Source organism: Cynocephalus volans, chromosome 5, assembly GCF_027409185.1.
Source record: "Cynocephalus volans isolate mCynVol1 chromosome 5, mCynVol1.pri, whole genome shotgun sequence".
NCBI lineage: Eukaryota > Metazoa > Chordata > Mammalia > Dermoptera > Cynocephalidae > Cynocephalus > Cynocephalus volans.
This window is the reverse complement of record NC_084464.1, coordinates 60087219-60113758: the sequence shown is the minus strand read 5'-3', so window position 1 is coordinate 60113758 and position 26540 is coordinate 60087219. Positions and strand designations below refer to the sequence as shown.

The following is a 26540-nucleotide window of genomic DNA, read 5'->3' as shown; positions in this document are numbered from 1 at the left end:
TGGATAACATGCAGTACAAATGTCTGAACGGCATACGGAGTACTTCAGTTTGAATGTGGTCACATGGGAAGATACTGTTTACCATCTTTATGTTTCATAAAATGAGCATTCTTTATTAGAAGACACCAGGTTAAGTAATACAATGGGCAGTTGGTAGTTGAAAGTGAGTGGAGAAATTAATTACGTTAGATGTTAATTACTGGAAGTCAGAAAAAGAGTGTTTTTGACCCTGGTATATTAATAACTTTTAAAAAGATGCAGTTAAGGACAACATATATCTATTCATGGCCCTATGGATGTTATATAATAAAGTCTTTTCTAAACATTAACTGAGTAAAATAGATTAAAAAAAAAAAAGAACAGAAACTATTTGCAGAACAGAAAATCTTTTAGATATTAAGTACAATATCCTAGAGAAAACTTTAAAAAGTTAGGGGTCAGGTTATTTATGGACCCCAAGAAATGTATAATGGTCTCCCCAAATTTAGATTCCATCCTGTTTCCAAGTGAGTACATCCAAAACAGAAACTTCTATACTTTTTTCAGAATTCTTTGTTCTCTATAAAACAGAACTAACAAGCATAGTTGCTTTTCATCTGAAAGAAAAATAATCAAAAAGCAAAGCATATTACCTTCCAAGGAAAACTGCACTAGTTCAAGGTAGTTTAATTTGAGGTATATCCATTAGGCTTAGATGAACTTTTAACTCTGAGATTAAAAGGAAAAAGAAAAAGAAGGAAAAAAGTTTGCCAATGTAAAATACATTTTAAGGAATTTTCTGTAAATCCAAGTGAACAAATCCATAATAAATACCATCATTATACTCAGAAAAATACATGGATTTGTACTTTTTTGTAACAGGATTTACTCATTAGATTCAGTAGCCCCTTCTGCTTATAGCTTATCAGAAAATTCCTAAGAAGCAAAATATCAATTATTTTTTTCACTTCCTAATTCTATCACTTACTATCTATGTAATCTTAGGACAGTTACTTTGCCTCCCTCTGCCTCAGTTTCTTCACCTGCAGGAAGTAGATAATAGTGACTATTATGAGGTTTAATCTGCACAAGTTATTAAGATTAAACATTAGTATAAACACATGTATACATGTAATGGGCTTAGAATGGAGCTTGGCATACAGCAAGCACTTAATAAATGTCAGCCACTTTTATTGCTGTTATTATTGTCATGTAGCCCTGTTGTCCCATTTGAAAATTTACATCAATTTTAAGGACCTCGTTGGGGGTAAAAATGGGCTAAAACAGGCTAGGCATATTTGTTTCAATTAGTAAAAAAATAAGCAATTTCATTTTATAAAAGTACTAAAAAATGTAGTTTTATTTAATCTAGAAAATGTTATTCTTTCATGTCTTTGTCCAATTTTAACAACTATAATCAGTCTTTGGATATGACAGCAACTTCACAGCTCTGATAACAGTAGAGCCCACTTTAAAGAAAAGAACAAACACTAAGCCAAGAGAAAGCAGTTCTACGGTGGTTTAGTAGTGAAGAAATACATTCAATAGCACCAACTCTTAACAAGAAAAGCAAGTTAGAACACAAAAATGGCTTAGTCATTTTAGACATGATAAAGCCCAAATGAGAAATCTGAATTTCTCTATTTTTGCTTTCCTTCTTTCCTTTCTCAAAGCTATTTCTTGACAATGAATGAAACATGAGAGGATTTAGAAGACTTATGTTTAGAAAATAAGCCAACATGAACAAATTGAATACTAATTTTGACAGGTGTAACTGCATATTTTTGGTAAACAGAGAATGCCAAGAAATTCTATCCTACCAAAATAAAAGCAAGTAAATCCCTTAATTTTAGATTCCAGTGTCTCATATTTAAACAAAACTTGTTTGTTAAACATATGTCCAAGTGAGAGTTGGGGAATGAAAGGCTCATATAAAGTTTTACTGAGCTGCCCCAGGGTCACCATGGCATGTGGTCTCCCTCATTAAAAATAGGCATTAAACACACCTTGTTTAACTATAGGTATGTTCCTGGTGGTCTCTGCCTGGGAAATACTTATAGAATTATGGCATTTTCTAAATCATGATGAAATATTCAACATTATAGACAGAAAAATAATTTAATCACAGTTATTTTATTGTACAAATAGAAAAAAGGACTCAAGAAAATACACTGTAGTTGGTTAGAAATGATTTTTGATATATTTAAGTGATAATTTACTCATACACATAAACTTATTATCACAATAAGAAGAGATTTATACAAAAGGGTTTTCTGGTTGGTTTTTGTTTTGGGGGAATAAATATTCCTTTTCAAAAATTTCCTAAAGTAAAAATATGCTTTGATGGCAGTAGAAAGTACATATTTGACATCTATTCACTAACCAACCCCCAAAATAAAATGTTGACGTTACCTCCAAAGTTAGAGATATCCAGTAAATCCTAACTACTTCACAAAAAGATTAGGGAGTTAGGTAAAAGAATGAAGGCATTTGGGGATTACTCAAGTTCCAGATGACCAGACAAAATGCAAGCCATCAGCTAATAATAAGTAATTGCTAACACTAGGTTTTATGCACTAGGCTCTATACATAAACGTTTTACATATATTACGTTACGGCATCAAGATTCCTCTGTACTAACCAGTAAAAGAGCTCCATTCAGCCATTATAACTGTTAGATCATAGCTATTCTTATTTTATGGTTTTAGGAAAATAACTGCAGGTATAGCAATATAAATGTTGATTCCCTAGATTTGGCAACTGCTAAGAGCTCAGAGTTTTCAGAACTATATTAGATACTAGTGACAGATCTACACAGGTAATTTTAAAGTGCATATTAGGGGATAATGAATCTTGCAGAAGCCTCAGCCTCTGTAATATCATCATAGGTTAAATTTTACAAATTCAAAACCATTAATTTAATATGAAACAACCTAAAAAAAACCCCCAAAACAAAAAACAACTTTTAAGAGGCATCCAGTTTCTTATAGGCTTCTTCAATGAATGTTAACATGTCTTTCATCTGGGATGAATTATGAAGAACATCCAAGTCCTTTAGAAGAGCATTCTGGTTTGGAATTAGTGTCAAAATTTCTTTCTGCGGGTAAAATAGTATAATTAGTTTTTAACGTTTTATTGAGAAAAATGTTGTGGGAGAGGGGAGAGGGAGGGGGGAGGGAGGAATTGGTAATGGGACACAAAAATCAATTACACTGTATATCGATGAAATAAAATAAAATAAAATAAAGAAAAATGTCAAATGTATGCTATTTAGAGAGAACAGTATACAGGTTGAGTATCCTTTATTAGAAATGCCTGGGACAAGAAATGTTTCAAATTTTGGATTTTTTTGAATTTTAGAACTTTTGCATTATACTTACAAGGTTGAGTGTCCCTAACCTGAAAATCCGAAATCTGAAATGTTCCAGTGAGCACTTCCTTTGAACATCATGTCAGTACTCAAAAAGTTTTGGATTTTAGATTATTTCAAGTTTTGGAATTTTAGATTAGGAATGCTCAATCTGTATGAAACCTCAACTACCCATCAGCCAACTTAAGTAACTGTCGACTCATGGCTATTCTTTTAAATCTCTTTCCCTCTCCCCACTTCTGCTCCTCTCACCACTGGTCGATTAAAGGTAGAAAAATTTTAAATTACTTTTTGAGAAAACATGAAGATTTTCCACTGCTATAAACATTTACATTGTAATATCTACTGGAGTCTTTGAAGAAAGATAAAATCACCAGTGTAGAGTTTACTCCAAATAAAAATGTTATTTTATAAAAAGTTATATGCCACTGTTAGATGCATAAACAAAAACTGTCAAAATTTACTCCCAGAAATGTATCCTGCAGTTATGACTTCACAAATATGTAAAGATGTACGTACAAGGGTGTATCTAGCATTAGATGTAATATAAAACTTATTTATTTCCAACAGTAATTTACAAATCATATTATGGTATATCCATGCAATGCAATGTTATATAGCTATTGACAAGTTCACGAGAGATCTACATGAACTGACAAGAAAAGAAGCTCAAGCTACATACAGTAAAATGAGAAAATCTGTTAAATAATTTACATCAGGATTCCATTTGTTTAAAGAAAGAAATAGGACATAATGTTTTTATATACATGCTATGCATAACTGGTGATATAGTCCATATGGTAAATGGGTGCTCACCTGAAGTGTAGGTGCTCTGAGACTGTTCTGAGAAAGTTCTGGAAGAGAAAGTACCCCACTACAATCCATTTGAAGCATCTACAGTAGAAAAAGCTATGAATTACTTCAAAATGCTGATTTCTCTTATCTTATTATACTCAAAACCTGTCTTGGTAAAATATAAGCATCAAAACCAATATTTAAATTCTAGAAATACATTTTTTAATAATTACCTGTTTTACTTTCTCCTCCTCTTCTTCCACCTCACTTGCCAGAATTTGAATTTTGTTCTTTAGGCCCTGAATATTCCCAGTCATTACCTCTACGGTTTCTACTATTTTATGTATTTCTTCCTGAGTCAAAAAAAGAAAATTAACATTTTAAATTAAATATATTATTAAATCAAACCTCAACAGATATTATTATATATATATATATTTAAAAACACCTCATAAATTAAAACTTTTATAAGAAACTGGTGAATTTACTTTATTTTTCTTTCAAAAAGCAGACTTCCTAGAAAGTTGCTTTGCCAATTTAACAATGCATTATAAGGAAACATAATTCCCCTATGATGTCGAGATATACCCCATGTACATGGATGTTACTTCAAAAACTTACCAAAGCTGATAGTATGAGAGATTCTGGAAGACCCACCAAAAATGACTCTATTAGAGCCCAAGGGCTGATAAGAGCAAATACAGCAGTCTTTCTTAAACAGCATATAACATCACGTAGCACAGAAACTAATGTTAATTTTTTTCATTTATTTAGCAACATTGGACTGTCTGTTATTCTAATCTGCCAAAGAAAGCAGTGCTGGGCATTAAGGCAGGGATAGCAAAAACAAAAGAATGAGTTTCCCAAATCATTAAAGGAACGTACAGGGGAAGACAAAGGAAAAAATGAAAAATGAACAAAATGAATACGGAGATATCATGGATGTGCTGACTGCAGGCCAAGTATGGAATTGGCCAGCTTCCAGGTTTCTAAATTACTTATTTTAGTACAGTCCAAGAACTATGAATAGTTTTTACATTTCAAGAATGATTAAAAACCAAAACAAAGTTGGCCAGTTAGCTCTGTTGGTCAGTGTGGTGCCGATAAAACCAAAGCCTAGGATCTATCCCTTCACCAGCCAAAAAAAAAGCTTTTCCTTGGGGCTTCTCCAGCCTCACTGGTAAATCTTTGACTCCAGTCCTACGAGACAGCTCTTCACCTGGTGATCTCAGCTCCTGTCCTATCAGCCTGCTGTTGCCGATTCACTGAGAGTTCCATCCCCAACTCCTGAATGCCAACATCACCTCTCCTTCCCTTTGTTTCTCTAGCGCAAGGAGAGAGAAACTCAGAATAGCCACATAGAGAACAGAAGGAAACACCCAGCTTCCACTGCCCCATCTCCACCCAGGAGCAGCAGGGAGCCAGGAGGAACTTCTCTCTGTAAGGAAAAGGTAAGTGAGAGGATGCTCTGAGCCCTCATTAACACCTTGACCACCTACCATCCTTATCACTGGGAACCTTGGCAGTCCTCACAGGCCCTAAGCCCAGCTGAAGGAGCTGCTTGGGATCCACACAGTTGTGCTCTCCCAGAGGAGCCAACACTGTGCCCTGCCCTCTGTGGCTCCTGTGGCTACTACACCATCTTGAAACTGGAAATTCTACTGCAAGGTGTCTTATCCCAGGGGTCAGTGATACCCTTTCACTCCAGAGACTAAGTCACCATTGAACTGACTTCCCTAAACCAAGGTGAGAGAAGCTGTTACACCCTAATCTGAGGGACTAGGTGGTAGTAGAACCTCTCCAACCATTCCTCCTAGTGCAGCAGAGGCTAGAACTGAAGCTGCAAAGCTGCACGCTCCCTCTGGGGAATCATTAACTACATCTCCCTGTCCTGGCTGTACCCCCTGGGGCCTCAGCTGAAGGGGTGCTTCACCTCTTGGGGAAATGCTGTTTTGGCGAAGCTAAGCAGTGCATCTCAGAGCTGAGCTGAGGCACCTTGCCTGAGGGGCCGAACAACTCCAGTACTCTGCTTCCCTGGAGCTGGACTATTCACCTAGAGACGGAGCTAATGACAAATGCCTTCCCCTGGGAGTGAAGTCAGTGCTGTGCTGCTGCCTGCACCCAAGGCCCAAAAAACAACTGCACTCCACCATCCTGGGTTCCTGCTACTGTTGTACCTGGCCTAAAAGAGACTGAGATATTGCTGAGTTCTGCCATTTCAGGGGCTAGGGTCATCACTATAAGGTGAGTCACCCCCGTGATCAACTGATTCCCATTTGCTCTGGTACCTGAACTGCAGCCAGACTCTGCTCCCTTGGCCTAAATCTCCAGAGTATCCCTTCTCCCAGAGAATCAAGTCAGTGCTGTGCTCAATCCCCCAGGGTCAGAGTCATAGCTGTAACCCAGCCCACAGAGCCTGAGCTGCCGAGGGGTCTCAAAGCCACAAAACCTGGCACAGTGGGCTTTCAACATCCAGTACTGCCACAGAGAATGATATACCCCAAGAGCTAGGTGCGACGATAGGTTTGCAAGACACTGAGCCCAAGATCCTGATCCTGGCTCCACAGCAACTCCAAGCACCCGTACCTCGAACCCAGCACCACTGCAGCTTTGTAGGTTGGGGTAGACCCAACACCAGTAGGAATTTCCTTGACAAAACTGTCCCATTGTGGAAAAAATGAGAATAGAAGGACCCCAAAAGCCCTTGTCACTGAAGACCTTAACACCCTACACCGCCACTCCTACCACAAACTTCTACAGCTTAGGACACTGAGACACCCACAGTTAGTGGTGAAATTGATCACAGCTGAAGAACCTGCCCAGAGAGTAAACCACTGCATCTACATGGAAACAAACACCACGCCTTTTTCAACCAGCAAACTAAGACCCAACTATGGGTGAAAGACACTCTCTATGAAAGCTACTTCGTAAAGTTTGGAAGAGGCAGCTGTTTCACCAGGTGCACAGATGTCAACACAGGGAGATGAAAAACGTGAAAAAGGAAGGAAATATGATGCCACCAAAGGAACACAATAACATGCCAGTGACAGACCCTAAAGAGAAGGAAATCAATGAACTGCTGGAAAAGGAACTGAAATAATGATTTTTAAGAAAACTCAACAAGATGCAAGAGAATACAGATAGACAATTCAATGAAGTCAGGAAGACAATTCATGATATGAACGAGAAACTTAATAAAGATATAGATAGACATCATAAAAAAGAACCGAACAGAAATCCTGCAGCAGAAGAATTCAACAAATAAAAATACAATAAAGAGCTTCAATAGCAGATTAGAGCAAGCAGAATAAAGAATCTCTGAACTTGAACACAGGCCATTTGAAATTACTGAGGGAAAAAAAGAAGTAAGAATTAAAAAAAAGTGAAGAAAGGCTAGAGGAAATATACAACAACATTAAGTGAACAAATATTCAAATTATGGGTATTCTTGGAGAACAGAAGGAAAAAGGCATCGAAAATCTATTTAATGAAATAATAGCTGAAAACTTTCCAAATGTTGGGAGAGATATGGACATACAGATTCAGGAAGCACAAGGATCCTCAAACAGATTCAACTCCAAAAGGTCCTCTCCAATGCATATTATAGCCAAAATGTCAAAAGGCAAAGACAAAGGAAAAATTCTAAAAACAGCAAGAGATAAGTGTCAGGTCACATATAAAAGAATCCCCATTGGACTAACATGAATTTCTCAGCAGAAATTTTACAGGCCAGGAGATAATGGGATAATATATTCAAAGTGCTGAAAGAAAAAAAAAATGCCAACAATACAACAATACAATACCCAGCTATCTTTAGGAATGAAGGAGAAACAAAGTCTTTCACAGATAAGCAAAAGCTGAGGTAATTTACCACCACTAGACTGGCCTTACAAGAAATGCGCAAGGGAGTCCTACATCTAGAAGTGAAAGGAAGATAACCACCATCAAGAAAACACATGAAAGGAAAAAATTCACTGGTAAAGAAGGTACACAAACGGGAAAGAAAAAGTAATCAAACCTTATCACTACAGAAAAGCACCAAATTGCAATGATAAATGATAAGAGAGGCAGAAAGGAATAAAAAATATCAAAACAGGAAAACTATGAACAAAATGGCAGGAGTAAGTCCTCATCTATCAATCATAACTTTGAAGGTAAGTTGACTAAATTCCCCAGTTAAAAGATATACATTTCCTGATGGATGAAAATACAAGATCCAACTATATACTGCCTTCAAGAAACTCACTTCACCAGTAAAGACATACATACACTGAAAGTGAAGGGATGGAAAAACATTTTCCACACAAATGTAAATCAAAAGTGAGCAGAAGTAGCTATACTTATATCAGGTAAAATAAACTTTAAGTCAAAAACTGTAAAAATGATTCTAAGTAAGACAGGAGAAAACTAATGAATACAGAGTTTACAAATAGCTATTTCAAAAATGCTCATGCCAACGAAGAACTCTCTTGCCCAAAATGCCAGTGGTGCTTCCACTGAGTAACTGATTACCAAGCAAATCATAGACCATATTTACGCATCTGTCACACAGAGGTCCAATTTTAGCTGTAACCTAGAAATGCTTCCCAGTATTACGAAAATCACACTAGTATTTACTAGTTTAAAACACCTTTAACTGATTTGTGGACATATTAAATGTTAAAATAACCTTTGCCATTATTATATCTTAAAATAACCTACATTTAAATAACTGACATTAATGTCATATAAATGTTACTAAGTGGTAGAGCTAATGCCAATACCAGAAAGATGCCCTGAAAAAGTAGTAACATTGGGATGGAAATTAAATATATCACACAATGAATAAAGTAAGCCAAGCACAAAACTACCACTTTATTATTTCGCAATATATGTAGATTTGCTGCTCAGAAACCTATCCCTTTAACTTTATTCTCAATCCTATGGAAAAACTGGGATGAATTATTTGTGAATTTTGATTTACTAAAAATTCTTGGGTTAATGTTCCTTGAATAAACTATTACCACCCTACACTTACTGAATTGCTAACAAAGACCTAAGCACCACATCTACAAACTACTTTAAAATGTCTAAGAGATATATAGTCCAATCTGTTTTAGTTTTATAATTATTTAACAAGCTCCTTAAGGTGCTTTTCTTAGATGTTCAAATATCTACTAATTAAAAGCCTGAAGTTAATCATGACAGTTAATATTATCTCCCATTATCATTTACAGAATGTGATATAGCATAACGATTAAGAGTCATGTTCTAAAGTTAGACTGATAAGGTTTGCATCTCATTTTTAAGCAGTTTGTCTAAGACTCAGAAATAGCAGTGTCTTTTTTCATATTTGTAAAAAAATAAGGATAATTTAGGTCAGACTCTTTCAGTCATTGTGAGGATTAAGAGATACAATTATAATGGGCTTAGAACAGTGCCTGGAATGTCCTAAATACATGCTAGTTGTAATGATAATAATGACGATGATTGTACCTTCTTGCCATTTGCAGGATGGAAAAATTAATATGTTTTGAAATTTCACATTTAGTGATTAATTCCTATAACTTAATTAAAAATACAGTCATGTGCTGCATAATGACATTTCAGACAATGACAAACCACATACGACGGTGGTACCATAAGATTATAATGGAACTGAAAAATTCCTATTGCCTAGTGGTTTAGTTGTTTTAACACTGTAGTGCAAGACATTACTCATGTGTTTGTATTGATGCTGGTGTGAAAACAGTGCACTACCAGTCATATAAAAGTATAGCATATATAATTACGTATATACATAATACTTGATAATGATAATAAACAATTATGCTATTGGTTTATGTATTTACTATACTGTCATTTTAGAGTGTACTTCTTCTACATATAAAAATAAAAAGTTAACTTTACAACAGCCTCAGGAAGGTCCTTCAGGAGGTATTCCAGAAGATGAAAACTCCATGCCTGTTATTGCTCCTGAAGACCTTCCAGTATGACAAGATACAGAGATGGAAGACAGTGATACTGATGATCCTGACCCTATGCAGGCATGGGCTAATGTGTGTTTGTCTTTTAGTTTTTAACAAAGAAGTTTAAAAAAGTAAAAAAAAAAAAATTAAAATAGAAAAAGCTTATAGAACAAGGATATAAAGAAAGAAAACATTCTGTACAGCTGTACAATGTGTTTGTGCTAAGTATAATCACAAAAGAGTCAAAAAGTTAAAAACAAAAAAGTTTATGAAGCAAAAATATTACAATATGCTAAGGTTAATTTATTCTTGAAGAAAGAAAATTATTTTTATAAATTTAGGGTAACCAAAGTGTACAGTGTTTATAAAGTCTACATAGTGTACAGTAATGTCCTAGGCCTTCACGTTCACTCACCACTCACTGACTCACCCAGAGCAACTTCCAGTCCCACAAGCAACATTCACTGTATGTGCCCTATATAGGCATACCATTTTTTATCTTTTATACCATATTTTTACTGTACCTTTTCTATGTTTAGATACGCAAATACTTACCATTGTGTTACAATTACTTAAAATAGTCAGTACAGTAATATGTGGTACAGGTTTGCAGCCTAGGAGTAGCCTAAGTGTGTAGTAGGCTATACCATCTAGGTTTGCTTAGGTACACTCTATGATGTTTGCACAGCGATGAAATTGCCTAAAGACATTTCTCAGAACATATCTCCATTGCTAAGTGATGCATGACTGGACCAAGATAGTTCAGTTAAAGTAGTTAAAAGTCTGTCTGATGAAACACATAGGACTGCTACTTATCCAGATATATTAGAAATACTTCAACTACTGAAAACCAAAGTTTGGACAAAGTTTTTGCTTTGATTAAAAAAATACTAATTTAATAAAAAACCTGGTCCAGAATCTAGTATTTATTACTGGAAGAATATCTTAATAATTTAAAAAGCTTTTTGTTTTCTTCCCTTTTCCCTTAACTCTCCAATTATGGATTCCCTGTTCAAATTTCATACCTGCAACGATGCCAGACCTTCTTCATTAGCTCTGTTCTGTGCACTTTCCATTTTCAGTAAACTTGACACATTAGCTAAATCTTTCAGCTTTTTGGGAGGGACTTTTAGGGTTTCACACAGTTGTAGCAATCTTAAGAACAGGATAAAAACATGATTATTTTGTTTATTTTTGAGTACCGTTAGTATTATTTGTTTTGAAACAGTTCTCATTTTTTTTTTTTTCCTGCCCTCATATTCCTAAGGGTTACAACATTCTTTTATTAACAGTGGCTAACTAAGGCAGTAGGTGCCCCCTGACCAACAAAAGCCCTGAAAAATCATCATTTAACCATTTAATTTATTAAGATTTACTTCAAATTATGGGGCACTGAGGCTGCTTTACTAAAACAAAATTCTATTTTACACATATAACAATTAATTTATTTATATTTTAAAATAAAAATTTCCTTGAATCATCTAAATATGTTTCCTAGACTTTTACAGCACTTAAGTCTATCATTTATTGTAGATTGTTGGGGAAGAGACAAAACACTAGTTTAGAAGTCTTACCTATGACCCTATAACTCAAATGTTGGTTGTTTTAGAGAATGCGACCAATAAAAGAGAACTTTTATGTTAGTTACTCTAAATGGTTCAAAGAAAACTGAGTTCCATAGAGTTTAAGGCAGATAAAACACTAAGATTATAGTGCTTTGCTCTAAAGTTCTATTAACACAAATGATATTCAATATTAAAGTTAAAAAGAGAAAAGTAATCACTAAACATCACAGTCAGTGGTGTGGCTTTTAAGAATACTAGAAAAGAAACCTCCATTAGTGACTTGCCGCAAAATGAAGAGCAGTAATATTCTGGAAAAGTATACTTGTTGCTTGTGCAAATAATGTAATACAATATGAAATAAAGGAAAAACGCAGCAATATGATAAATATCAGATAGATAAAAGAGGTGAACTGTTAACTTCAAATTGTTAAAAACGAAAGAAGAGAGTTAAAGTTGACAAAGTATTTTTCTAATCTTGATACAGAAAAGTGAACTGTGGAAATATGCATTTTCTGATTTTCATATTGTTTTACAAATTATCTGAAACAACTTATTTAAGAAACGCATGCAGCAGCAGTTTAGGGATGAAAAAATACATATTTCCACATTATTTATCTTTTTAAAAAAGAAAAAAAACTTATATTCCATAAATGTCTGTTTTGGCAACACAGCAAGAAGTCAGATTTTAAAAAATTAAGTTTTAGCCATTTTTAATTGCATATTACCTTTTCTTCAAGAAGTTAAGATGATATTGAATTTGTTCTTGTTCTCTAATACTCTTAATTAAAATTGGTCTAGAAAAGAAAAAAGAGAGATTGAATAAAAATTAGTTTGAAATGCAAATTATACAACCTGTGTACTTTTTGACTATGATTTTTCTCAAGTGCCCCTCCTCACTAGCCAGGCAGAATCAGTCACTTTCCTATTATATTAAATACATTTTAAAAGAGGTATAATGAAAGATTTGTGTTTTTTTAACCACATAGTATTGTAATAATTAACTTATATGCCTGGCTCTTCTTCTGATGGAGTTCAGTTCCATGACGGCAACAGTCTGTCTTATTTTCTTTGCATCCCTTCTAGCATGGTAGCTTCCATAAAAAGCATCACCTTGAACTCAACTTCCTCCTAAAGAATCCTTATTGATAGAGGTTAAAATTTTACAGATAGTATATCAAGCCACATAGACTTGATTTTTATTTCATTGTTGGAATCCTAAGTTTCTAAAATTAAGGAAGACTTTTTTGCTGAAGGCTAATGCCATCACAAGACATAAAATGTATCTTCTTCTAAAACGGAAAAGTACTTTGTCACCTTAAAATACTTAATAACATTTAGAATATTTAGAAGGACAATGTCTATAGGAGCACGTAAGTAGGAAGAATGAAATGGAAAAAATATATACTCACATTATTGCTGATTCCATCATAGCTTGCAAATGCTCTCTGCTACTCTTTGAAAGAGGTTGCCAGGTTTTCCTCTTGTTGGGTGCTATCTTCACCAGTTTTAGATTAGTATGCTTTGTTTGTCCTGTCATTGGTGATAGAAGAGACTCTGATCAATCCAGAAGTTTGCATGTTTTTACTTAAAAAGTAATTTTTTAAATCTAAAGTATATGAAATTATGAGAACAAAATATAAAGCTTTGTAAACTGTTTAATTTACTTTTTATTGCACAGCTATAACTTGCCAGGTGTTGAATATGAACATACTGTCTATTGTTATGTTAACTGAAACACTATTAAGTGATATTGCAATACAAATTTAAAACAAATAATTTTAAATGAAGGACTAAGCTACAATTATTAAAAGTTTGGTTCTCAGAAATGACCTGAATTCTTTAAAAGCTTCATTCAGAAGACTAGAAAACTATTTCTACAAAATGTTAGATGGCAACTGGAACAAAACAGACTAACCAAAACACAAACAGATATTCAGTGTTGACTACGTTGTTGGTACTATTCTACTGACAAGGGAAATACAATAGAAATACAGCAGTGACTCTCATAAACGTTAGATCTGGAGAAAAAGGATATTAAATGAATTACAGGTGTGCAAAGCATTACAAAAGAAAAAAGTACTGTGCAATCTGGTCTTGGGTGAGCAGATGTAGGGAACCTTTTCATGAAGAAGTGAAATAAGCAAAGATGACTATTCCAAACCTCCAAACTAATTTATTCCAACCAAACTTAAATAGTGGTTCCAAATTAATCTATACAGTGGTGTTGGAACAGTAAGCATATTTGTCTTGAATAGAAATCAGTAGGTTTGTCTTTACTATATCAGTAATAGTTCAGATTGTGGGTCACTTCAATTTTCTTGAGCTCCTATCAACTTAGTGGCATAGAAAGAAGCCTCCATAGTATTTTGCTAGAGGTGCTAAGTAAAATTTCAGTTGACCAAAATAACTAATTAGTATTACCTATTGTTGCAAAAATGCAACTGCAGTTGTTTATTACTATCTTTAGTTTTTGCAGAGCTCATAAACAAGATGCTGAGAATTTTTTCATGAATGTAGATAGCTTAAGAAAGACACAGGTTCAACAAGATATAGAAGAAATACCTTCAGAAGACAGATGCTTTGGATGATTTTTATTTCTTTTCACTGTGTTTCTCATCTAGAGGGAAAACGTGCACACACAGAGCATTAAACATGATAAAAAGATATTGCTTTTGCAATAGATTTGTCATGTTTGCTGAAGAGTATTCATATACCCCTGGTTTATAGAAAAAAAGTATATTGCCATTTGTACAGAAGGGTATATATTTATTACAGGCAGAGGAAATACTAAAATAATTCTTGGACAATGGTGATAAAAGAATTTAATATGGTGTTAAAGAATGTTTTAAATAAATCATTAATCACTTTGCCTGTGAAATAATGTTGCATACTTTACCTGCAAAACAAATATTGGCATTGTGTAATGAGCAGGTTGAGACATTGAAAAGAGTTTTGATTAATTCATTTATTTTTTTATAAGACAGGGGCAAAATTATGGTAGGAAGAGAATTCGTCCCAAACTATTTTTTCTGTGTGTTAATTAAAATCTCCTCCACCAACTGAGGGATTCTCTTGTCTTTTAACATATGAATGCTGTAAAAATTTGTGCACTTTATTCCTAGTCTTCCCATTTAAATACCTTAGCAATGCCTCATGACCCCCTCCTCCCCAAATAATTCTATGGTTAACACTTATGCTTAGAAATTGAAGTAAACAATAATTTTTGTCTCAGAATTTTACAAATCATGTTACAAAAGCTCCCACATAATATGAATTATTTGTAGTAAAACTGACTCTTAGCTTTCACATTCTCCTCTTTACATAGAACAGATAACATTTATAATCAAAGAGCTAAATAATAAACATGATATTTTTATTACCTCTTTCTCGGACAACTTCATTTCATCATCATCAATTTTTCTTTTTGGATTTCTTTGTAACTGTTCAGACTTTTTCTTGGAAGCACTTGCTTTACCAGGCATTTTAATCTAAACAGAAGTTATAACAGTGCTTAAAACAATCTGTAAAGATGAAAAGAACAGAAAAGCACTAAAAGGTTGAACAATGTTTGTTAAGAAGACTACCAATAAATGTTCCAAATTCTCCTTTTAAAAAAATAATAAAATTTTGGGGATAGTATTATTTTTAAAAAATCACTTAAACGTATTTTAAAATAAATAATTTTGGCCCTCATCAGTATATCTAATTCCTAGAAATTATTTCCATTTTTACGGCCTTAAAAAATCATTTAAAAATGCTTTTGCATCTTTTACTTTACACTCCTGCATACAATAACATTATCTCCATGTTTAAGTCCAAGAAAATGGAAATATAACGTGGTCACAGATAATGTCGGTTCAAAGAGCAATACCAAGGTCTTTTTATTTTAAGTAATAGATTTACCATTACTCAACTACGCCAAAGGTGGAAGGAGATCAGTTTTAGGATCATTCCATCAAACTATGTTGTGGAAATTTATGTGATAGTATGCCACGCATAATGACTTAAACTGTAATCCTATATGGACTATGTGTATTTTAACAAGAGTACAGAATTATACAGATTAGTCTGTCCTCTCACAAATTACAATACAGACATGGGAGTGGGAATGACAACATTTAGAATAACTTCTTTTCCCTCTCTAATAATCTTTTATCACCAAACTCATTTCTGATAAAAGAAATACAGAAATAGGTTATTCTTTCCTTAGACCATAAGGAGTACATAGCTTAGAAATTAGGTACACTATACTAGGAAATATGTATACACATACACACGTATATATATGTATACATATTTTTTCTAAGCATATATAGCTAGATATATAGAAAAATTAGTCACCATTTCTTTTCTAAACAGTCAGAATTAATTATATTAACACAGTTTAATTATATATGCAGATTTGGAGACAGACAATAAAGGGAGTACTCTGGATAAATCTCTTCCCTCAAATATGAAAAGCTTCAAGTTTGTTTTTTCCCAGTAAGACTGAACAAAATTGTGGGAAAGAATTAGCTGAAAGATCACAAACTACATTTACAGTTCTTAATGATCAAGCTCTGCATAGCTTTCCATACTTCTCTCCTACCACTTCTTAACTGAATCTCCCTCTCTAGGAAGATGACTTCCTGAACACGAGTAACTCTGCCTCCCATGCACATACTGTCCTTCTACCTGAGCTGCTTTCTCCCCTGTCTGTCAAATCTCTCAGAATATAAGCCACCTCCTTCCCAAAGACTTCCTAACCACTCCATTTCTCTCTAAAAGTCTGAGCCCTTACGGTCTCTCTCATTTGGCACTTCTTAATAATTTGGTTCTGTTAATCATTTTTTTCTTAACAGTTTTTATTCAAAACGTGTGCTACTCCAAATTTGATTCACAAACTGACATAATCCTTATAAATAAAGAAATTGAGAGTAATCATTTAGAAACATTTATCACAATTTGACAGTAATTTTATGTATATTGAGTCTAATCATAAAATAATTGACCTTTCTTCTCTATCTCATTTCTCCAGTAATTAATGTTAAAAAAAAAAAAAACAAAACAAAAACAACTTCAGAGCAGTTTTAGGTTTATCGCAAAACTGAGAAGAAAGTACAGAGTTCATATATACCACCTGCCCACCCCTACTCCCTTAAAACCTCCCCTGCTATCAATATCTCACACCAAAGTGGTACATTTGTTACAATCAATGTACCTACATTGACACACATTACCCAAAATCCATAGTTTACATTTGGGTTCACTCCTGGTGGTGTACATTCTATGGGTTTGACTAGTAATTCATTTTTAATTCTACTTTACAAAAGTATCAGCTGTGACTGATTAGAAATAAAAAAAAAACAAAACAAAACCAATCCTTTACCACAGTTTGAGAAGTGTTTTCATTGATACCTACTTGAGACAACAGACCACAGTGCAAAAAGTTTCTCGACCCTGGCACGATTAACATCTTGGATGAAATAATTCTTTGTTGTGGAAGGTTGTCCTGTGCATTGTAGGATGTTTAGCAGCATTCCTGATCCCTACCCACCAAATATCAGAATCCCCTCACCCCCAAGAAGTGTCAAGCAAAATTGTCTCCAGGCATTGTCAAATGTCTCCTGTGGCAAAAAATCACCCCAGGTTGAGAACCTCTGCCATAGTGGTTAAGGGCAAACCAGGGATGAGGATAAATTGCCAGGCTCCAAATTCTGGCTCTACCACTTAACTAGCTATATAGTCTTGGGCAAGTAAATTAAGTCAGTTTCCCCGTTGGTAAAATGGGTTAATAAAAGTACCAACATCGAAGGCTTTCATAAAGCTAAAATGATTCAGTACAGAATATATAAAGTGCCTAGAACAGTTCTTGGGACATAGTGAGAACTCAATAAGTCAAAGCCATAATTTCTATCACTGTTGGGCAGTGTATATAAAAATGAACAGAAATTTTGTCCTGTTTCTAGATCCACAGGAAACCATAGCCTAGTGATAATGAGTAGGTAGGAACAGATATGAAAACAATACTATGTACAATGTGATAAATGCTACAAAAGAAATGAGTGAATGACTATCTCAAATTGGTTTGTGTGTATGTGTGAAAATATACAGTATTCAGATAAAAAGTATTATTTGAATTATGTTTTGAAATATTAGCCAGAGGAAGGGAAATGAAGTATTCAAGAGAAAACAGCAAAAGCCGGATATCAGGACAGCTCGAAAGAAACAGGTATGTTCAAGGACAGTAAAAGTTCAGTGAGGCTTTTTAATGTGTATAAGAGAAGTGGAAAGAAATAAGGCCGGAATGGTACTTTTTTGAACGAAAGAGGGGGACATCCTAGGTTGTATTTTCTGAAACTCGTGGAAATCAAGTATTTCAATGTAGACCTCTATGTGTGCACAAGAAGTGAGCACGACGTCTGGCAAAACATAGACAGCAAGCTCCAAGGCTGCACTTTTCCCTACTACTGGCTGCGGGAGAGGTTCAGGGATAAGGATAAGGATGATTTGAGGGAAGTATGGAGGAACTAGGTGTGGCTTTACTCCCTCTTTGAAAATCAAACGCCTCAATCCGCGGCTCCGAATGGCAGACCTGTTGGGACATCTATATTTCCCCTTGAAAAAAATCACCTCACGTTTCTCAAATACAAACGGAAGGTTGCCACAATCGAATTGGCCACAAAACGTCCCCCAACCCGTATCCACCCTGCGGTTTAAGCGGCTTCACAACTCACCGCTGATTCCTCCTGAACCCTTCTGGGAGCCCAGCACAGAGCTATTCGCGCCCAAACAATCTAAAGCCGAGGAGACGCGGAAGTGGAGCGGAAGAAAGCGGAAACACCCGTAGCTGGAGGCTGGATTCTAGCCGTACTGTGACGTCATCAGCAACGCGCCCACAAGATCGCCATTAGATTGGCTGGAGAGGGGGCGGTGTCGGCCTACGCCCCCTGACTCGGCTGGCAAGCGCCTGCGCTTGCGCAGTGGGGGTTGGGGGCTGAGTCCACCTGAGGACCTCTGACTAGTGGGGCAGGGGGCGCGGAAGTCCTAAACAGGCCGGCAAGTGAGTAGGACTGTGCACGTTGAGACAGGTCGGCCTTTCGGATCCCTCCGTTCTTCTGGCTCCTACCTCTGTTCTAGTCCTGTCTTAAGAGCCTCTGTTTTTTGTTTTCTTTTTTTACCTTCCTACTGTTGCGGGATCCCACTGTCCTCTACCTTCTACTTGGTTTTGATTCTTCCCTCTACCGACCTCTCATTTTTGGCGAGGTCCTTGGGAATTCGGAAGTACCGCTGGAAATGAGTTGCTTTTAACACCTTAGGGGCCCTGTCGGTTGTCTTCTCGGGCCAAGCACTCCGAAGTGTTCCCGCTGGCAGAGGTCATGTGTACGGTTCCAGAGGGGTGCGCTGGCTCCACGGCTGCCTCCCTTCTAGGCTGTGGTTCATGTTTTTGTTACGGTTTTTGTAAGAGGTGGCTGCAGTAAAAGTGGCTTTCTGTATATAGGTGGTGTTAGGTGTGAGAAGTGGAATAGGAAAGACAGGTCTAAATTAACAGAAAAGAGTAGATTGCGATCTTGTTCTCGGTTCTGTTTAGTAAGAAAACGGTTTTTTAGAAGTTCGAAGCCCTGGATAATGTTCTGTGTGTAAACTTGTAAGCCACCTGATAATTTTCTCCCAATATATTTTTGTGTTTAATGATTTATGTTAATACTAAATTTAATTTGCATGCCCTATTTTGCCATCTTCATCCCAAATTGGCTGAACATTGGAAGTGATTAGTCTTCCTTGAATTGCTAATGTGGAACCATATGTAAACAGTCAAAATTTAAAAGTTATTTGTTTCATAATTTGTTTTCTCTGGGGGGGGGGGTTGAGGCAGGGGCATAGGCTTCATCATTGCTCTTTAGCACATTCTAATCATCAGTAACATTTGTTTGCTTTGCATGTTCCTTCTTTGAATGCTTGAGGCCTCTCTCCAAGGGTCTTTTGAGAAAATTCAGAATTTCTATTGCCATCATCAGTAGTTGTGTTCTTATCTAAAAATGGTGTCTATTTCCATCCTCCACCAATTTGACATGTGATTTTCAGGAAGTCACGGTTATACAGGGCTCTGTCCTATCATTTGTCCAGGTTTAGGAAAACCCCACGAGTATTTTGTGTGAAATGATGTGATATTTCCTGTGGACAATCTAGTCTTAGGCAGTTTTCAAATTACCTTTTATATCATTACTACAGAAATGGTTCAGTTGTAACTTCATTATTTAAATTCATGTAACTTCATGAATTTTTCATTATTCATTTTTCTCACTGACCTTTTAAGCTAGTAAATGTAGTGGGTGGCTTGCAAAAAGATGACTGACAAGGACTCCATGGACTTAATAGACTAAAAATCATAATAGTTTTTTTAAAAATGGGAGTTGTTTTCATTTTATTTCCTTTTAGACTTTATTCTATGCATTTTTTTACCTAGTTGAATACATTGCATTTATAATTATGTATCCAAATTCTTTCACTTAATATTTTTGAGACTTTCTTTTTTAGAAACTTTGCATAATACAGTTTTAACTTTTTATTTATGTATAATATACTTATAGAAAGTGCACATATCATAATTGTACGGTTTGATGAACTTCCACAAACAGAATACATCTATATAATTGGCCTTTAGATTAAGACCATCACCCAAAGGCTCCTCTTTTGCTTCCTTTCTGTATTAGCTCCATAAATAATCACTCTTCTGATTTCTGAAGTCATATATTAGTGTTGCTTGTTTCCTAAACATATTTTAATAGCTGCATAAAATTCTATCATTGGATATGCTGTAATTCATGTATTCTTATGTTATTTGACATTTGTGACATTTGTGATGTTTCTAAGTTTTCTCTATTACAGATAAAACTATAGGGAATATCTGTTTTTTTGTTTTATTACAGTAGCTTTCCCAGGAGTGATGTTTCTCAGTGAAATGGCAGAAACATTGCTGAGACTTTTTTTTTTATATATATTGGCAATTTACTTTCCAAAATAGTTAAAACAGTTAATACTTCCACCAGTGGTTTATGTCTCTTGTTTTATAACCCCATAATAAGTGTTGGGTATTTTTTTTTTTTTTTTTTGAGCTTCACTAAATTGATAGATAAGAAATGGCATGGAAAATAGAATTTTAAACTCTCTTTACTTCTTGCCTTAGCCAATATAACACAACATGGTCTGATGAATATATTAATAAATTTTGTATCTCAAAATCTTTTAAAACAATAGTTTCTGTATGTTGAGGCTGTATGATTCTGACAAGTATTTAGTAATTCAAGTGAACAGTTTATTGCTTTGCTGTGTGGGATTTTGATCAAGCCATTTTATTTCTCAGAACCTCAGTCTCTACATCTGTGAAATGGTGTGTATAAGTCCATTTCTGTTGCTTATGGCAAAATACATAGAACTGGATATTTTAGAAAGAAAATGAAATTTATTGCTTACAGTTTCGGAGGCCAGGAAGTCCAAAGTCCAAGGAACACATCCAGTGAGGGTCTTGGTGGTGGCGGCAGTGACTCAGGGGTCTCACATGACGGAGCAGAGAATAAGAGATAGTTCCTCACACCTTCTCCTTTTAAAGCCCTCGGAACCAAACCACTTACCACCATTATTAATCCATTCACTACGGCATGATCCTACAACATAATCACCTTCAAGGCCCCACCTTTCAGTTACCATAATAGGATTTCCCGTTCTCAACACTGTCACAGTGGGTGTCAAATTTTGGAGGGACACTCAATCCAAGGCATAGTGAAATTGGGTCCAGTCACCTAGCGTAGGACTCTGCTAAGTATAAGGAATATAAAGGTCTAATGCTGGAGCAGCAGTTTGTACACTGGCAGAGAAGTGGATTACTGAAGAGGCCATTTAGGCCAGCTGGTGAGTTCAGGGAGAGTATGTGAGGATATTAGCTAAATTCAACGACTTTAACAGTAGGCTAGCTAGGTTCAAATGCTGCCTTTTCTGTACCTCAGTTTTCTTACCTTTATTTTATTTTAGTTTTCTTATCTTTAAGATGTGGGTAATATTAGTACCTACCTCTTGCTGGTGGTATGAGGATTAAAATTGCTACTCTGCATGAAGTGATTAGAGCCCTCTTTGTGCCTGGCATATAGAAACCCTGCATACTGGAAATAATAATGCCTTAGCTGAATTAGCCAAGGAATAACATTCTAGGCAAAGGGAAGAGTAAGGGCAAATTCACAAAACTTTGACATGTGCAGTGAACTATAGGTAATTTTGTATTTCTAAAATATAAAATATGTAGAGGACAAAGGAAGAGATGAGTTTAGAGGTAACCAGAGACCAGGTCATGGAGACCTTGAATGTTTGTTTATTTTGTTCATCACTTTTCTCTATCACCCAACACAATGCCTGTCATAAAGTAGGTATTAAGTAAAAGTGTTTTGGATGAGAAAATTAATTAAGAGGCTATACTGTATCCTCCATGTGATGCAGAGATTTGAAAAAATTTGTGGACTGTGACATAATTAAATCTATATTGGTGACAGTGTGTAGAATGGATCAGAGGGGGCTAAGAATGTAGTCAGTACGACTAGCTAATATGCTATTGAGGAAGAAGACTGAAACTAGAACAATGATAGTAATTATGGAGAAGAGGGGCCAAAGTTAAAAAATACCATGTGCAGGAAGCAGAAAAGGGGAAGAGATGATATCAGACTAATATACCCTCTTCCGTCTCTTTTCCCTTCTCACCAATAGCCAACATTTTCCCTCCCTTTTCTATATGTACATACACTGTGTTTCTTTTTTAGGTCAGTTCCTGTTCCTGTTGAGTGTTTCTATGTTCCACCATGTGGAGGGCTAAGAATTGGCTTTTTTTACTTTCGCCCCATTACTTGAAGCAGCTAAAAGAATTATCAGGTGCCAGGCTCACATGGCAACGACTTGTACACCAGCAACTACCTCTTCACCCCGAATGGGCTGCCCTGGCTAAAAAGCAGCTGAAAGGCAAAAACCCAGAAGATCTCACATGGCACACCCCAGAAGGGATCTCTATAAAGCCTTTATATTCCAAAAGGGATACTAAGGATTTACCCGAAGAACTTCCAGGAGTGAAGCCATTCACACGTGGACCATATCCCACCATGTATACCTTTAGGCCCTGGACTATCCGTCAGTATGCTGGCTTTAGTACTGTGGAAGAGAGCAATAAATTCTATAAAGACAATATTAAGGGTGAGATGTTAATGTGAGACATAATATTTATAAGACATATACCTCCTAATCTTGTCATTTTTTGAGGAAGACTGATTAATTTCCATAAAGATGATGTATTACTCCATTTCTGTTTCTTATAACAAAATACATGGAACTGGGTAATTTATAAGAAAACGGAATTTATTGCTTATAGTTTCTGAGGCGGGAAAGTCCAAAGTCCAGGGAACATATCTGATGAGGGTCTTGGTGGTGGTGACAGAGACCCAGGAGACTCACATTGCAAGATGGTGGAAGTAGAGAGAGACACTAGCCTCTTCATTCACTCTCCTTTTTAAAGCTTGCCAAACCATGACCATGACCACCATTTTTAATCCATTTACTATGGCATGGACCTACAGTCAAATCACCTCTTCAAGGCCCTACCTTTCAATTACCATAATAGGATTTCCCACCTTCAACAGTTACAGTGGAGATTAAGTTTTGGGGGGGGGACATTCAACTCAAGGCAGATGATACTCACTTTATAATTTTGTAGTTAAAAACTATACTCTGAAGAAATGGATGTTTCTCAACTTGCATGGCCAAAAAGATAAAATGAGCCAGAATAAAGAGCTAAATTCTTGGAAGTAAAGAACCCTTATATGTACATTGTGTAAAAGGAATAGGGGAGGTGAAGTTGTATAAGGAAAAGAGACATTGACTTTGCCTCTTAAAAGCTTTTAACTAACATTGTTGGGACAGGAATTGGAGGAAAAGATAGTTTAAATGATGCCCAAAGAAGGTAATAGAAAAGTGGTAATGTGGTATAAATATATTCAGTGCAATCTGGCATGCATCCTCTGAAAATTATAATAACTACTATTTCTTCTTTCTGATCTATGATAAAATCATATTGTTTGAATACTAAACTTGAGGATTTATAAGTTTGTATATTGTCCATGGAGATCTGAACTTATATTTAGGGTATAGTGTTCTATAAATATCAATTAGGTCAAGGTGATTAATAATGTTCAGATCATGTAGAGGTTTACTGACTTTTTTTTTTTCCCGGTGGCTGGCCAGTATGGGGAACCGAACCCTTAACCCTGGTGTTACAAGGCTGCGCCCTAACTAGCTGAGCTTGAACTTATATTTAGTGTAGACTATTTGAGTTATTGAAAAATTTTGTATGGTTTTCATAATTCTGTTTCACAGAATATTTGAATAGCCAAGTTATCCTGTTACGACCATATTTAGATAAAAGAACAACAACAAAAAAATAAGTGAGCATACAAATGCTAAATTATGTTAACTATATATGAACAGTCAGATCTTTTCATGAATTTTAGAAATATCGCAATCAAAAACTGTTAAGATTAAAAAAAAAAAGATTTGATGCTTAAGCACCAAATTCTCAGAGAGATGTGAGATAAATGAGATGTGCATTTGTGCATTTGGCACATGGGAAACAGCTGACTCTATTTGGAAATGAGGTATCTTTATTTAAATTTGTTTTGAAATGTATGAGCATAAAAATGTTTGCTATAAAAGTATACTGTGATGAGCTGAATTGGCACTTTCAATAGTGTTAATCAGTATACTTTGATACCAGCCTCTTTAACCTTACATTATTTTTCTTTATGTATTTAGCTGGTCAGCAGGGATTATCAGTTGCCTTTGATCTGGCAACACATCGTGGCTATGACTCAGACAACCCTCGAGTTCGTGGTGATGTTGGAATGGCTGGAGTTGCTATTGACACTGTGGAAGATACCAAAATTCTTTTTGATGAAATTCCATTAGAAAAAATGTCAGTTTCCATGACCATGAATGGAGCAGTTATTCCAGTTCTTGCAAATTTTATAGTAACTGGAGAAGAGCAAGGTGTACCTAAAGAGAAACTTACTGGTACAATCCAAAATGATATACTAAAGGAGTTTATGGTCAGAAATACTTATATTTTTCCTCCAGAACCGTCCATGAAAATTATTGCTGACATATTTGAATACACGGCAAAGGTATACTTTGTGGTTATTATTGGTTTTGCTGTAGTTCTTTGAATGTGGGAATTTTTGCAAAATGCTACAACATAATTTGAATTTGGTAATGATTCTGAATCATAGTATAAAATCAGGGTGTTTCACTGCTGTTAGTTTTTAGTGTTTTGTTTTTTTTTAAAAAGATGACCAGTAAAAGGATCTTAACCCTTGATTTGGTGTTGTCAGCACCATGCTCTCACAAGTGAGCTGACCAGCCATCCCTACATAGGGATCTGAACCCGTGGCCTTAGTGTTATCAGCACCACATTCTCCCAAATGATCCATGGGCTGGCCCTTAGTGTTTTGTTTTTAATGCACTAATTTTATGGTCTGTTATCACTTGTAGGAATCTAGGCAATAGACACTGTATTTTCTTTATCATTAACATTTAATTCTTTGATAATTGTTAGAATCAGGGAGGTCCCATAATTTACACTTCTTTATTTCCCTTCAGAATTCAGATGTGAATTAGATGTGAAGTAGACACTGTGTCAAATAGAACATCAGCTTTATTTCTACTAAAAGCTGTATTGGAAGATAGCACTTATATCTGTAACTTCAGTGAGGTTTCTATTATTCACCCCTGAACTAGATTCATCTTTCCCAATCAGAGCAATGGAAAAGAAGGTTCCTGTAGTGATCCTGAAGTAGCAACAGTCTCTCTATAGGGACGCACTTTTTTTCTTTTTCATTTTCCTTTGAGTAATTTTTATGTTTATTTTTCTTCATTTTTCACACTTTGCTTCTTGCTAAAAATCCTCTGCTTTTCCTTGCCTGCCTTAAAATTAGAACATTATTTAGTGATAGAAGGAAAATCTCTTCTTGATCAAACCATATATATATATATATATATTTCTTTTACTCCTTGTAATTACTATTATTTCAGAACTCTAGCAAGCATTGCCTACACTCCTTATTTGATATCTAGTCTTTACACTTTGTAATTTTATTTCTTTTCATGTATTCTCTCTGCCCAAGTGAATTGCATTGCATAGAATTGCATATTTCTATCACCTTTTTAGATTTCGAGAACGTATGAACAGGAGGATTATGTTTGGCAACATATGAAAACCAAACACACAAATAGTAGTAGATTAAACTAAATAAGAATTGAGTATCTTTTATCTAAAAGAAGTAGGAAGGTAAGCTGTCAGGGACTTGCTTATATGGAAGTTCCACTGTCATCCGGGTTCCAGGTTCATCTTGCTAATCCTTTATTGTTAGTGTGACATCTCATGGTTCAGCAAAGAGGTGGGCCAGGTTCTCTGATTTAAACTGAACGTCCAGAAGGAACACAACAAACTCCCACATGTATCTTCAATGGACACACATGGTAGTAAGAGAAGATTGGAAGTGTAGTCCTTATACATTGGCACTTTGAATTTATGGTTCAGCTATTAACAGGAGGAGGGTGGAGAATGCTTATTGGAGTAGATAGTAGCAGTCTGTGTGCTGTTATATGCCTGGTTATTTCACCTTGTGAAAGGTGCTAATATGAAAGGTTCTGAGTTCAAAATTGCTTTATATAGTCCTTCATGTAAATGGTAAAATGCCAATTTCAGATACTGATCAAACAATGTTACATTGAAGTACTTTGTGAGCTGTGAACTTTCGTATCTTTTAAAAAAAATTTTTAATTGTGTCAAAATACATGTGATGTAAAATTACCATCTTA

General features: G+C 35.4%; 2 protein-coding genes across 4 annotated transcripts in view; one reads left to right on the top strand and one right to left on the bottom strand.

The window, feature by feature from the left end:
- Positions 1 to 2250: 2250 nt before the first annotated feature.
- CENPQ (centromere protein Q) lies at positions 2251 to 18462 on the bottom strand. The gene is made up of 9 exons (XM_063097987.1): positions 18374 to 18462; positions 15038 to 15145; positions 14220 to 14274; positions 13067 to 13187; positions 12383 to 12451; positions 11118 to 11247; positions 4378 to 4497; positions 4166 to 4243; positions 2251 to 3076 (listed from the first exon to the last, which is right to left on the bottom strand). The coding sequence occupies exons 2-9, from the start codon at positions 15137 to 15139 to the stop codon at positions 2945 to 2947; spliced, it is 807 nt and encodes a 268-aa protein (XP_062954057.1). The 5' UTR covers positions 15140 to 15145; positions 18374 to 18462; the 3' UTR covers positions 2251 to 2944.
- A 166-nt stretch (positions 18463 to 18628) lies between these two features.
- Positions 18629 to 26540, top strand: part of MMUT (methylmalonyl-CoA mutase) — a 32739-nt gene continuing 24827 nt past the window's right edge. For 2 of the 3 annotated variants that reach the window (XM_063096594.1, XM_063096592.1), the window contains exons 1-3: positions 18629 to 18699; positions 22442 to 22865; positions 24477 to 24844. In XM_063096594.1, coding sequence (XP_062952664.1) covers positions 22481 to 22865; positions 24477 to 24844 — 753 coding nt within the window. In that variant the 5' untranslated portion in view covers positions 18629 to 18699; positions 22442 to 22480. Of the gene's footprint in view, positions 18728 to 22441; positions 22866 to 24476; positions 24845 to 26540 lie in introns of all 3 variants that reach the window. The other variant, XM_063096593.1, reaches the window with a different exon arrangement.

Bases quoted from the DNA above. Each gene is read 5' to 3' on its own strand.
- CENPQ (XM_063097987.1), bottom strand. From the start codon at position 15,139: ATGCCTGGTAAAGCAAGTGCTTCCAAGAAAAAGTCTGAACAGTTACAA. The intron at 13,188-14,219 runs GTATTTCTTCTA...CACCAATGACAG, and splicing joins AAAGCATCTGTCTTCTGAAG to GACAAACAAAGCATACTAAT. The intron at 11,248-12,382 runs GTAATATGCAAT...CCTGTTCTTAAG, and splicing joins CTTAACTTCTTGAAGAAAAG to ATTGCTACAACTGTGTGAAA.